Source organism: Heterodontus francisci, chromosome 11 (genome assembly GCF_036365525.1).
Source record: "Heterodontus francisci isolate sHetFra1 chromosome 11, sHetFra1.hap1, whole genome shotgun sequence".
Lineage (NCBI taxonomy): Eukaryota > Metazoa > Chordata > Chondrichthyes > Heterodontiformes > Heterodontidae > Heterodontus > Heterodontus francisci.
Window position 1 is genome coordinate 103,012,205 of NC_090381.1, and position 13,622 is coordinate 103,025,826.

General features: G+C 42.7%; 1 protein-coding gene across 1 annotated transcript in view; it reads right to left on the reverse strand.

The window, feature by feature from the left end:
- Positions 1–12,159: 12,159 nt before the first annotated feature.
- The window catches only part of mindy4b (MINDY family member 4B), a 61,984-nt gene continuing 60,521 nt past the window's right edge, over positions 12,160–13,622 (reverse strand). The window contains exons 11-12 of the mRNA XM_068041556.1: positions 13,426–13,606; positions 12,160–12,302 (exon numbers count right to left, since the gene is read on the reverse strand). Of these exons, the coding sequence (XP_067897657.1) occupies positions 12,160–12,302; positions 13,426–13,606 (324 nt within the window). The remainder of the gene's footprint in view (positions 12,303–13,425; positions 13,607–13,622) is intronic.

Sequence of the window (13,622 nt, forward strand, 5' to 3'; positions counted from 1 at the left end):
GCATTATTGAGTTAATGCCTTATTGAAAGAAATAACTAATTTAAAACACAGAACTCAAGGCTGAAGACTCTGACAATTGTTTTATGTATCAGGTAGAGCTGATAAGTTCTGATGGCTAGGGAGTTTGTGTCTGGACATAACTCCAGACACTGAACCATACAATCTTGACTGTCTTCACAGCAATAACTGTGTAATTAAACCACAAACTATAGTTTTTCACATAGGCCTAGGCCATGTGGTATGTTTTACCTGTCAGTTAATAATGCAGTTACATCTTCATAGACAAAGATGCTGTCACATGGGAACAGTGTCCTACATTGATTACAATTAACTGGAATATAATATTAGCATAATCCATTAATATAATTTGATTACTTGATTATTACACATAGCTGGATGACAGGCCAATTATTAAACATGATTTTTACTACAGTATCATCAGCAAGAGGTCAGTAACAGAGGGTATGGGAAAGACTGGAGAAGATTCCAGAGGTTGGGTGGCCTGAGCCTGTGGAGAGATTTGTTGATGAAAATTTTAAATGTATTCCATTGAGAGATGGAAGCCAGAGTAATTCAGTGACCCTGGGTTGAGTTGAATGGTCAAAGGTCAGGTGGAGAGGAAATTAAGGGCGAAAGAGATGGATGTGATAGATAGGATGTGTTTGGAAACAATAAGAGAAAGATGGAGAAGTTGCAGTACCTCAGTGGGTAGCACTCTCACCTCTGTGTCAGAAGGACATGGATTCAAGTCACCAGAAATGTGAGCACAAAATCTAGGCTGATACTCCAGTGCAGTACTGAAGAAGTTGGAGTCTTTCAGATGAGACGTTAAACCCAAGCCCATGTGGTCTTTCTGATGGAATGAAAAGATCCCATGGGATTATTTCAGTGTTTCTCCCTAATGTCCTGGCTAATATTTATCCCTCAACCAACATCACTAAAAACAGATTATCTAGTCATTATCACATTGTTGTCGGTGAGGCCTTGCAAATTGGATGCTGTGTTTCTTATACATCAACAGTGACTGTACTTCAAAAGTATTTCATAAACTGTAAAGTACTTTAGTGTGTCCTGAGGTCATGAAAAGGGTGCTCTATAAATTCTAGTTGTTCCTTTATTTTTCTTGGAGGCTGGTCACTTTGAAGGTTTCTCTGAGCCTGTGTACAGGCTGTGCCCAGGCTTTTTGTGGCCATAGAAGAAATATTAGCTCAGCAACCTCCCCATAATGTAACTGAAGCACGTGTGCAGTACTACAACCACTTGTGTAGGCAAAAGAGCAAATACCTCTTCTGTTAGATCTGTCAATTGACCATGATTAAAGACACAATGGTGCCAACTGTTACATGGAATGCTGATGAGCATCTTCTGGTTTCTGAGGGCCTGTTATTTAATGTCTTGATCATAGACAATTTAATTTGCTCCTAAACAAAGCCCTCAAATCCTAACTATCTTTCCAGATCAATCAGCTTGGCTTGGTTCCATTAACAGTTCATTTCCAACCTTCATTTTGGTAGAAAACACACCTTTCATTTTAACTGTGGTTCTTTCAGGTAAGAGATATGAAGTAAAATACAGGCATCTTTTTGTCAAATCACTTCTAGGAAGTTGGTTACTCACTGTTGCTACTTACGAGAATTTCCCTCTTCTCTTGCTCAGATGATCTGCCCTGAAATTTTGACAGGCCTTTCCTGTTAACCTGCTCGTATAGGGTATGTTTGTCAGCTGTGGCTCAGTCATAGAACACTTATTTCTGAATCAGATAGTTATGCGTTTGAACACCACTTCAGATGCTTAAGTACATGATTTAGGTTAATTCTTCTAGTGTGGTACTGAACTCAGAAGTGCTGACTTTTAGATATTAAACCAAGGCACTGTCTGCAAAAGATCCTATCATACTATTTTGAAGAACAGAATCACAGAATTGTTACAGCATAGAAGGAGGCCATTCAGCCCATCATGTCTGCACCGGCTCTCCAAAAGAACAATTCACTAAGTGCCATTCCCCTGCCTTCTCCCCATAACCCTGCATATTATTCCTTCTCATATAACTGTCTAATTCCCTTCTGAGTGCTTCAATTGAACCTGCCTCCACCGCATTCTCAGAGAGCGCATTCTAGGCCTTAACCACTCGTTACGTGAAAAAGTTTTTCCTCGTGTCACTTTTGCTTCTCTTACTAATTACTTTAAATCTGTGCTCTTTCATTCTTGATCCTTTCACGAGTGGGAACAGTTTCTCCCTATCTACTCTGTTCAGACCCCTCATGATTTTGAATACCTCTATAAAATCACCTCTCAGTCTTCTCTTCTCTATGGAAAACAGTCCTAACTTCTCCAATCTATCTTCGTAAGAGAAGTTCTTCATTCCTGAAACCATTCTCGTAAATGCCCTCACATCTTTCCTAAAGTGCGGCATCCAGAACTGGATGCAATATTCCAGCTGAGGCCAAACTAGTGTCTTATACAAGTTCAACATAACGTACTTGCTCTTGTTCTCTATTAATAAAGCCTAGGATACTGTATGCTCTATTAACTGCTGTCTCAACCTGTCCTGCCACCTACAATGACTAATGTACGTATACACCCAGGTCTCTCTGCTCCTGCATCCCCTTGAGAATTGTACTCTTTATTTTATGTTTTCTCTTCATGTTCTTCCTACCAAAATGAATCACTTCACATTTCTCCGCATTGAACATCATCTGCCACCTGTCTGCCCATTCTACCAACAGCAGGGAGTCTTAACTGGTACTTATCCCTTAACCAAAATCACTAAAATAGATTATCAGAACATAAGAAATAGGAGTAGACATGGGCCAATCGGCCCTTCGAGGCTGCACCACCATTCAATAAGATCATGCCTGATATTCTACCTCAGCTGCACCTTCTCCCCATCTCCCTTAGTATCCAAAAATCTATTGATCTCTTACTTGAATATGTCCAATACCTGAGCATCCACAGCTCTTTGGGGTAGAGAATTCCAAAGATTCACAACCCTCTGAGTGAAGAAATTTCTCTTCATCTCAGTCCTAAATGGCCAACCCCCTATTCTGAGAATATGATCCGTAGTTATAGACTCCCCAGCCAAGGGAAACAGCAACCCAGCAACTACCCTGTAAAACCCCTTAAGAATTTTATATTTCAAAGAGATCACCTCTCATTCTTCATAGCTCTAGATATTATCCCATTGCTGTTTTTATGCTGATTTTTGTGGAAGCTTGCTGTGTGCAAATTTCTTATATTACAGCAGTCACTACACTTTAAAAAGTACGTAATTGGCTGTAAAGTGCTTTGGGACATCCTGAGGCTGTGAAAGGCTCTATATAAATGCAAGTTACATAGTAGCTGGAATTTTGCGCTTGTTGGACGGGAGCTGTCCAGCGACTGAAAATTTGGTGGCGATCCCACCTCCGCTGGGCCTGGGGATCCAGACCACAATTTACAGTCCCACGGCCCTTAATTGGTCTTAGGTGGGGCTTCCACCTCATTGAGGCAGGAAGTCCCGCCTAATGGAGCTGCCGACCAATCAGTGGGCCGGCAGCTCTTAGTTTCAGCGGTGCCACTGGGAGCAGTGGTCACTGCTGGGATTGCAACCCAGCTTCATGACCAAGATGATAGAGAGGACAGAAAAGAGGTAAGATTTTGGGGCCTCACCGGGGGTGATTGGTCGGGCCCTGGAGAGGCAAAGGGGGGTCGACTGGGGGGGGGGGTGGGGTGGGGTTTGTGTTGACGTTGGGGGCTGATTGGGGCAGCGGGGGCAGCCCACCATCAGGCACATGGTGGCCCATCAGGACAGCAGAAGGTTCTGACTTTTTGCAGGTGGCTTTTCTCGGGCCTGGGCCACCCGCCTGCCAATGGTAAAATCCCTGTGGCGGCGGGCAGAGGCCCTTAACTGGCCAACTGGCCACTTAAGGGCCCTGATTGGCCTGGGGTGGACGGGCTGTTTCTCACCGCTGCCGCCCTGCATAAAATGGGGGCGGAGGCGGGAGTGGGTCGGGAAGAGTCCCCCAAGCCTCCTGCTCCATTTTATGCTCCCGCCCTGCCACTAGCCCGCTTTTTGTGGGGGGGGGGGGGCATAAAATTCTGGCCAGCATGTCTCCAATGCAACTACTGTATCTTCTCCTGCACTTCATTTTAGTTGCTGCCCTGGCATGGGATGTGGGTGTTTGGGCAGTGTTGCACTTCATATAAACTGCCTCACATAACCAGGTCTATCTCTGTTTAGTTATAGCAACTGCCGTGCCAAGCAACTTTCTTTACTGCCAGCTAACACAACAATTATAACTTCATAGGCCCTGTCAGACTCCTTCCCAAACCCGGCAGGAACTGTTAGCTGGCTGACAAGCGGGAGCGGGATTTCAGGGGGCAGGAGCCCAACGGAATGGCCCATTTTACCCAGGTAACTGACTTTGAGGATCCTGACTCTCCAATCCCAGCAGATTCCATCTCCTCCTCTTTCCCCTGAAATGTCTGAGTCATTTCCACTTCAGACACAATGATAGATCCTTTGTCCAAAGAGGTAGGGATGTAAATAAATCACTCACCTATTCTTTTGAAGATCACTTTTTTCTCAGATTTGAGGGGTGAAGGTATAAGAGAATATATGGATAATTTACAGACATGTTCATATATGAAAGGCATTGTGATACTGGCATTGGTGTTGCTTTAGCCCACATAATGTGTGTTTGGTGTGTTTAGGTAGTAAACTCCATATTTTATGTTTGAAAAATTAACTTACCAGAATCTGAGCAATCAAGTCTTTTTTAGTTTTCAACCCCAGCTCTTCTGAGTACACTGACTCATGCCACAGACACCAGGTACCCTGTTCTATTTCACCCACTCTTTATTTATCAGCTTGGACTGTGAGTGTTGGAATGTTATTTGCATCTTGGAGGAGAGGCAGAACCACAGCTGAGACCAGTGCCATCCTCATCTAACATTCACACAGAAGCACTTTCCAGGAAGAGTAACTGGATAAAAGGGACCTCGGCATTGTCTTTACTTCCTAAGTCTAGGGGAGCTGATAGCCAATTCTACCAGTCTGACTAATGCCCTGGCTTAGATCAGCTAAATCAGTTCACACAACAGTTCAAATGTGAGATGTCTAAATGGTTCAGAACCACACCAGGGGTGCATTTACCCCCTAAACCTTTGTGTTTCCTATATGTACAATTTTTGTCTAACAATTTATGCCGTGCTCGGTTCTTTGAGTCAGAGCTGAAAACCCAAAATGTCAGACTTGGATCAATGGTAGCAAATTCAACCCACTGTTTGCTCCTGGTCAAAGATCCAGTGACCTCATGAGAAAGCATACCTCAGCTGGGCTGCCAGCCATGGTCATTTCACCCCTATACCGAAGAATGCAAGAGATGAACAGTAGGAGGAGTGAATAAAGACAGTACTGGGAATTGCAGCTAAATACAAGCATACAAAATTGATGGGTTGGAAAAGTCCAGCTGGCCCATCAAGCCTGTCCCACACCATGATGGCCGGCGCATCATGACCAAACATTTATTCACCCCCCCACCAACCCCCAACCCCTCTCCCAGCCCTGCCTCTCTCTCCCTCCTTCCCCAACCCCTGCAACAATGCAACATATCAGGAGAATGGGAGAAAGCAAGGATGATAGAAGGTAGATAAAAGGGGTGAGAGAAGGTGGTCTGGAATGGGTGAAAGTGTTGAAATGAACTTTTTTTTAATTCATTCATGGGATGTGGGTATCGCTGGCTAGACCAGCATTTATTGCCCATCCCTAGTTGCCCTTGAGAAGATGGTGGTGTGCTGCCTTCTTGAACCGCTGCAGTCCATGTGGGGTAGGTACACCCACAGTGCTGTTTTATTTATTGATTCCTAAATCACACAAGGCATCACAATTGTGTGGGATAAGCTGGATGAACCAGAGGCTCTTTTCCAGTCCGTCATTGTTCATGACATAAGATCTTTGACTTCAATTCCACTTTCCTACCCGATCCCCATATCCCTTGGAGTCTAAAAATCTATCTCAGTCTTGAATATACTCAACGACTCACCAACCACAGCCCTCTGGGGTGGAGAATTCTCTGAGTGAAGAAATTCCTCCTCATCTCAGTCTTAAATGTTACGCCCTTTATCCTGAGACTATGCCTCTTAGTTCAAGACTCTCTAGCCAGGGGAAACGACTTCTCAGCATTGACTGTCAAGCCCCCTCAGAAAGTTCCAGTGAGATCACCTCTCATTCATCTAAACTCCAGCATGTATAGGCTCAATCTACTCAACCTCTCATATAGGACAACCCTCTCATCCCAAGAATCAACTTAGTGAGCCTTCACTGCTCCATCGCCAAGGCAAGTATACAACAACACCTCTAATTTTTTTTTTGGTGTGCGCAGCCATTTAATTTCAGAGTGCAGTACCTTTACATTTTTTTGTGTGGCTGCACACATGCGATATCTTAAAGGGGCTGACTTGTGCGCAGCCTGTGTGGGAACTTCCAAGTTGCCGTGCAGTTTAAAGGGAAGATGACAAGTATATCCTTTCTTAGATAAGGAGACCAAAGCTGTGGTTTTGGTGTGGTTTCACAAAAGCCTTTTAGCAGGACTTCCTTACTCTTGTACTCCAGCCCTCTTGTAATAAAGGCTAACATGCTTTCCTACTGCTTGCTGTACCTGCATGGTACTTTTCTGTGTTTCTTGTCTGATGACACCCAAATCTCTCTGAACATCAACATTTAAATGTTCCTCACCATTTAAAAAATATTTAGCTTTTCTATTCTTCCTACCAAAGTGAATAACCTCACATTTCTCCAGATTATACTCCATTTGCCATCTTTTTGCCCATTATATCTTTTGCAGCCTCTTTATATCCTCCTCATGGCTTACTGGCCCACCTAGCTTTGTACCATCAGCAAACTTGGATACATTACTCTCGGAACCTTCATCTAAGTCATTAGTATAGATTGTAAATAACTTAGACCCCAGCACTGATCCTTGCGGCATCCCACTAGTTACAGCCTGCCAACCTGAAAATGCCCCGTTTACACCTACTCTCTGCTTTCTGTCTGTTAACCAATCCTCAAACGATGCTACTATATAACCTCTAGCCTCATGAGCTCTTATCTTGTGGTAATAACCTTTTATGTCACGTTTTGTCGAATGCCTTTTTGCAAATATATATGTTCATAAAAATAATGTTAATTTGACCAAAGTTAGCATGATTTTAACTGGAATAATTTTTTTCCTTCCCTGTGCTGCGGAATTTGGTAAACACTGATGCAGTATTGCCGCAGGAGAGCTTATGGTCAGTATTGCAGCAACTTTTTAACAATCCTTTACACAGTGGCTGTTTACTGCCATCTATTGGAGAAGCATACATTTATGAAATTCAAAAGACAGATAAAGATCATACAAGCTGTTTGAAGGCTCAAAATCTCAGGCTGCAATCTCTGTTAATCAAGGCGTGGCCAAGACTCTTGTATCAAGACACTCCAGGATTTTGCACTTTAGAACAATCTGGATTGATATTGGATTGAGTGAATACTGTGCTGATAATCTAAATGGCTTTTGGAGCTCCTTAATATAACGAAACATATTAACTCAGATTTTGTTGTACCTTTGTAAAATTAAAAGCATCTGATAAGGTCGCATGCCAGTTTTTATTTCCCACATTAAGTGATCAGGTTTTAAGCAGATACAGATCATATATTAGTGTTCCATCAGACATTTAGTTGGAAGACTGCATGGTTTGGGGTGAATTGTGTCAAGGTCCGTTCAACATTCAATTCCTTTGGCAGCAACAACATTTATATTGACAGTATGAATGGTAAATAGGGTATGGGCTGGCTTCTCTTCAAGCACGCAGCATGTTAGCCTGGAAACACCCAGACTTCTGGATCAAGTCCTGAAACATGAAAATGAGCAAAAACCTCAAGTAGTGAGTTAAGGTATCAAAATTAATATACAGCAGAACAGCCTCTTCAGCTTAAAGTTACAGCTTCCTCCTTCCTGCATGTGTCTTACCTGGCTACAAAACAAGCTTGTCATTCATTTTTACAAGAGTTAGTAATACAATACCATTACATGTTAATATACCTCTGAACAGCTAAAGCTGTTTATTCCCACACCCATTCAGGTCAAAAGGTTTTGCCTTTGACCTGTATGAAGGGGCTGATCAAGTTTATTGCCTTGCTGAGCTGGAGGGGTATTTACCAGTGCTTTTCCTAAATTAGCCTCAGTTTTTTTTAACCTGCTCCCAAGAGATGGTATTGTTACGACCAGGTGAGAAAGGGGTCTAGGGTTCCTTGCAGCCTTCAGGTCTTACTGTAACAGGGTTTAATTTTAAAACACACCGTGTTTTTAGCTCCCCCTTGGTGAATCCTTGTTCATTGCTTTCCAATTATAAGGCAAAGAAACCAGCACAAACAGGATTTCTTAGGTTTAAAGAAGAAAAGTTGAAATTTATTTCACTTAAACTCTAATTCGTTTATCGCCTACAAATACACAACGCGCCCACGCTAGCATGCATATGCGATACACACATGCAAATAGAGACAGAAAAGAGCAGAAGGAAAATAAAGTGGAAAAGTTTGAGGCAATATCTGAAGAGTTGTTGTTACGGTTCTTTGAGCTCACTGTAGAGTCCTTGATTGTAGGTAGATCTTGCTTTTCGTTGGGGCCCAGTATTCTTCTTAAACCTTGTTCACTGTAGGAGACTTATCTCTCTTGGGGATGATGTGTCCAGTGGATTCAAAGACTTGTGAGAAAGAGATGGGAATAGACAGGAGAGATCTTCTCAGTTTAGGAGCAAACAAACAGTCTCTCAGAGTTCAAACTGTTTGTACAATTCAGAAAAACCCAGGTTGCCAGGCAGGTTAGTCATTTCACTAACTGGTCTAACCATGTCTTGGATTACAGCAGTCTCTGGAATGCTCCTCTTACACACAATACCTGGTGATCAAGGTCCATTGTGGGTTGAATGTGTCAGGAAATGGTCCTTTGTACTTCCAATAACCGTCTGTTAATATGCAAATGTCTTTTCCAGCCACGTCTGATCTGTTTAACAAGTCCTTTCTTCACTCCAGCAACAGTTTAAAATCAATGTTCATGACAAAATTAATGTGCCTTATTCTTGGGAGGTGGGGGCGGTGCAGGGTGGGGTGGACTGTGGGGTGGAAGTCAATGGTGTATGTCACTGGATTCTGCCCCACCCCAGAAAAAGGTAATTAGCCGGAATTTTTCTAGCTTGCCGCCAGCTTCAAAGATGGCGGGGCGCACATGCGGGTTTGCCCTGCGGAGCCGCCATGCTATTTAGTGGGGCGGCTCATTTACATGTCGGGGGCGGACAACCCGACCCAATGAAATAGAAGGGGCGGGTGCTCCATCCCTGGCAATGGAGTCTGGCGTCACCGCGCAGGTGCCGCACCATTTTTAAAGGGTTTCAGGCCCTTCCAAATCATTTTAAGTTGTAAAGGTATAGGGGAGAGAAAATTAATGTGTAAAATTTATTCAAAGTTTCAATCCCCTCTCCCACTCCCCCAATGACTAATCAATTTATTAATTGCCCTCTCCCCCCAAAAAAACTAATCTCACAATCCTGACCTTCCCCCACAAAAGTTTAAAATCTTTAACTTTCAACCCCCTTCCCACCATTCCCTCCACCAATTGCTTCAGTTTTCCCCATTCCCCCCCACTAACGGCCTGAAAAAATAGCTGCACCCCCTCCCAACCAGTGTTCCGCCTCGGATCTCCAAATAGAGATCCAAAGGCACGGGAGTTTCAGCCAGAATATCGCAGTGGGACAGCCGTTGCGACGAGGTAAGTATGTATTCCTTTATTTAAATAAATTTAAATATTTTAATTAGGCTCCCGTCGCCAAGCAGTGGAGGGGCTACCACAAGGCCTCGCTGCTGCCAGAAATATGCCTTCCCAGCATTGAAGCCCATGGTGGGCTTCTCCTGGAAATATTTTCCAGGCCTCCCTGCCACGACCCCTGACATTGGGGTGGCTGTATAATCCATCCCCTTGTTGTCCAATCTACCAGGTGCAGCAGTGCTTAATTTTTGACAAGGGTACAGCCTAGCTTTCTGCAGTAACGCTAACATGCAACATGTCTTTGAGGTGTTGCAAGCAAAAAGAAAAATAATTCTTCTTGCTTTTGTAATGTATTAACTAAACATATCCCAAGAAATTACTCCATTTCTAAGAAATAGTAAACACTGACTGGTTTAGGTGTTAATGTGTGTTTTGTGGGGAAATTGTGATTAAAAAAAAAAGTTAACGGTTCAAATTTTTAGTCCCTCATGAAGCTGTTGATTAGAGTTCTTTTTCTAGCCTGAATCTGGGTATTATTTCTCATCTGGATGAAATCTAATTTGGAGCCATGGACTGTATTTATAGTCTTTGTAATATTTGTTTTCCTGTGGTTTTCGTACATCAAAACTTTTATTGTTTTACAGTTTTCAGCAATGGAGCCTCAGTGTTTACTCTCAGTTTAATTGTGGTCGTTGAAAATTCAGTATTTTGGTTATCCAGTGATTTATATGCTCAGTCGCAGTGAAGAACGGTCAGGCCCAATTAGAATAGCTACCGTTAAAAAAACACAGGCCAGAATTTTCTGTCAAAATAACAGCTTTGCAAAACAGCATCTCGCTCTTAATCTTGCCGTTTTGATTTTTTGGGAATTTGCTGTATTTGCTCGTTAAACTCGCCAAAGAAAGTTAAGTCTTGTTATTACAAGCTTCTACTGCGGCAAATAGTATGCTGGCCTTTGTTGCAAGACTACAAGAGTGAGGAAGCCTTGCTGTAATTGTACAGAGCTTTGGTGAGACCATATCTGGAGTACTGTGCAGAGTTTTGGTCTTCTTATCTAAGGATGGGTATACTTGCCTTAGAGGCGGTGAAAGGAAGGTTCACTGATTGATTCCTGGGATGAGAGTGTTGTCCTATGAGGAGAGATTGAGTATAATGGGCCTATTCCTTTTGGCGTTCAGAAGAATGAGAGGTCATCTCATTGAAACATAGAAGATTCTGAGAGGTCTTTACTGGATAGATGCTGAGAGGCTGTTTCCATTGGTTGGAGAGTCTAGAACAAGGGGTCATATTCTCAGATAAGGGATTGGCCATTTAAGACTGAGAGAAGGAGAATCTTTAGAATTCTCTATCCCCGAGAGCTGTGGATGCTCAGTTGTTGAGTATATTCAAGGTTGAGATTGAGAGATTTTTGGACTCCAAGGGAATCGAGGGATATGGGGATCAGGTGAGAAAATGGAGTAAAGGTCGAAGATCAGCCATGCTCTTACTGAATGGTGGCGTAGGCTCGAGGGGCTATATGGCCTACAACTGCTCCTATTTTTAATGTTCTTAGTTTTTTATTACCCTTTTAACAACAAGATAAGTGTTAATTACTGCCAATCAACCTGTCTGGCACTGAAAATTATCTATTACAAATGCTGACTCTAATTCCTTCAGGTTTTGAATTTTTCAGGGAAATGTTAAAAATGTCAAATTTTAAACTTAATTTGTTTTTCTTACTTTTCCTTCCTGTCTCTTTTCCCCTCTTAATCCAATCTTTCTATCGCTCTTATTTCTCTTTCTGTATCTGATTTGACATTGAAATCATTTCCTTTATTTCACCCCCGTTCTTTGTCCTTCCTGTATTCATTTCCAATCCTTCAATCTGATTGGTTAAGGAGATACCCTTTTGGTTACCCTGTTCACTCAAGTCCCACAAGTCCTATTGCCCTCGCTGTGCCTTTATACTGGTGCACTTCCAGAAAATTTGTGGGCAAAAAATTATTTTGAGCTGAAGGGTGCAGGGGCAAGTCTAACTAACGGCAGATGCAGTTAGACATCCCACTACAGCAAAATCTGGCTCACATGTATACATCATGGGATGCCAACCAATCAAATCCTTTGGTGGGTTTGCAACAATAGGTAGTTCACTGTTGATGTTTCAACTGGAACAGCTGTTTTTTTTTTAAAGCTGTAAAGGATACAAACGACTAAGGAATGGTTCAAACACTAGCAGAAACTGTGATCAAACACTAACTTGACTCTGTCTATACAGTACCAAAGAACTGAGGGTAGACAATGAAAGGCTTGAGCTGCCTATCCTCAGTTTGCCAGTACAACATGTTTGGTCGGTCATCTGTTGTTGTTTAACAGTCTTCTGCAAAGTCCCTGCCATCTCCCTTCAGAAAAATGGAACCGTCCCATTCCAGTCAATAGCAGCCCCTTCCCACTTGGTGCGAATGGTCATTTCCACTGAAGGAAATTTTTTCTCAGGATCTCCTTCCTTCTCGTGCATCCCTTCTTCCCAGTGATGGGAATGAGTATCTACAAAAGAAGAGGGTAAAATTAATGTTTGAGAATTCTGTAGATAGTGGGAGGGAAGGAAGACTAAAGTTTAAAAGGTAAACAGACGCTGCACATCGACATCTGTATTGGCATGAACTCTGGAAGATGATGTGCAAGAGTTTTGAAGCAAAGAGCTAGGGGGAAGAGAAATTAAAAGGAACTGAAGAGACACAGAAATAACAACAGAATCCATAAAGCTTAGAAAACAACAGAATATTTTGGAGTGGGAAAGAAAGATGAAACAGTAACGTGGAATTGCCCTGGCAGTTCCCTGTTGGGAAATCAATGGGACCTCTTCCCTGCCCCCAGAGAAATGGTGCATCAATCAGTTTGTGTAGTTTCTTCAGTTTTTTGTCAATTCCCTGCCAAAGTTACGATGGGAGATTGGGAGACCATGTAGAAGTTCTCACTGATGTTAAGATATTTTCTCCCCTACCTTTTGCTTGGATTTCCTGTGTCATGTGCCATTCCTGATTAAGGGATTAAGGCCGAAGGGCCTGATTCTGTGCTCTATGACTCTATAAGGAGGACTGAGCATTCAGGTTACTGGCTGTTATGCTTTTGGCAGTGGCTGTGCAAGGTTTCACAAGCTGGACAATGTGCGTGAATGTGCAGGAAACTAACATGCTATATTAACAACCAATAAGAAAGAACTTGCATTTGTATAGTGCCTTCAATACCCTCAGGTCTTCCCACAGCACTTCACATCAAAGAAGTACTTTTGAGGTGTACGCACTGCTATAATGTAGGAAACTCGGTTGCCAATATGCGCACAGCAAGATCCCACAAACAGCACGAGATAATGCCCAGATAATCTGTTCTGGCGATGTTGGTTGAGATATAAATATCAGCTAGGACTCCTCTAACTCTTCTTAAAAATAGTGCTGTGGGATTCTTTACATCCACCTGCGAGGCCTGATGTGAGCCTTGGTTTAACATCTCATCTGAAAGTCTGTGAAGCACTGCCTCAGTACTGGACTGTCAGCTAGATTATGTGCTTATGTTTCTAGAGTAGGACTTGAACTCACAAGCGTCTAACCCAGAGCGCTACCACGGAGCTAAAGCTAACAATATTTGTTGCGTTAAATTTAAAAATCTGTACCTATTGTTAGTTTGACAGTCTGTGCCTGTGAAGGCTGGCCATTGTAAAAATACAGATCGAAGAGGTGCTCCATTTTCCAGTCGGACAACAGTAATCGATTGGTGTTAAACAACACACTGAAAGTGTCATTGATGTTGCACAGCCATATGGGTAGTTTGGGGGTTTTCAGCATGCTTCCAACCTGGCACAAGAAAGTT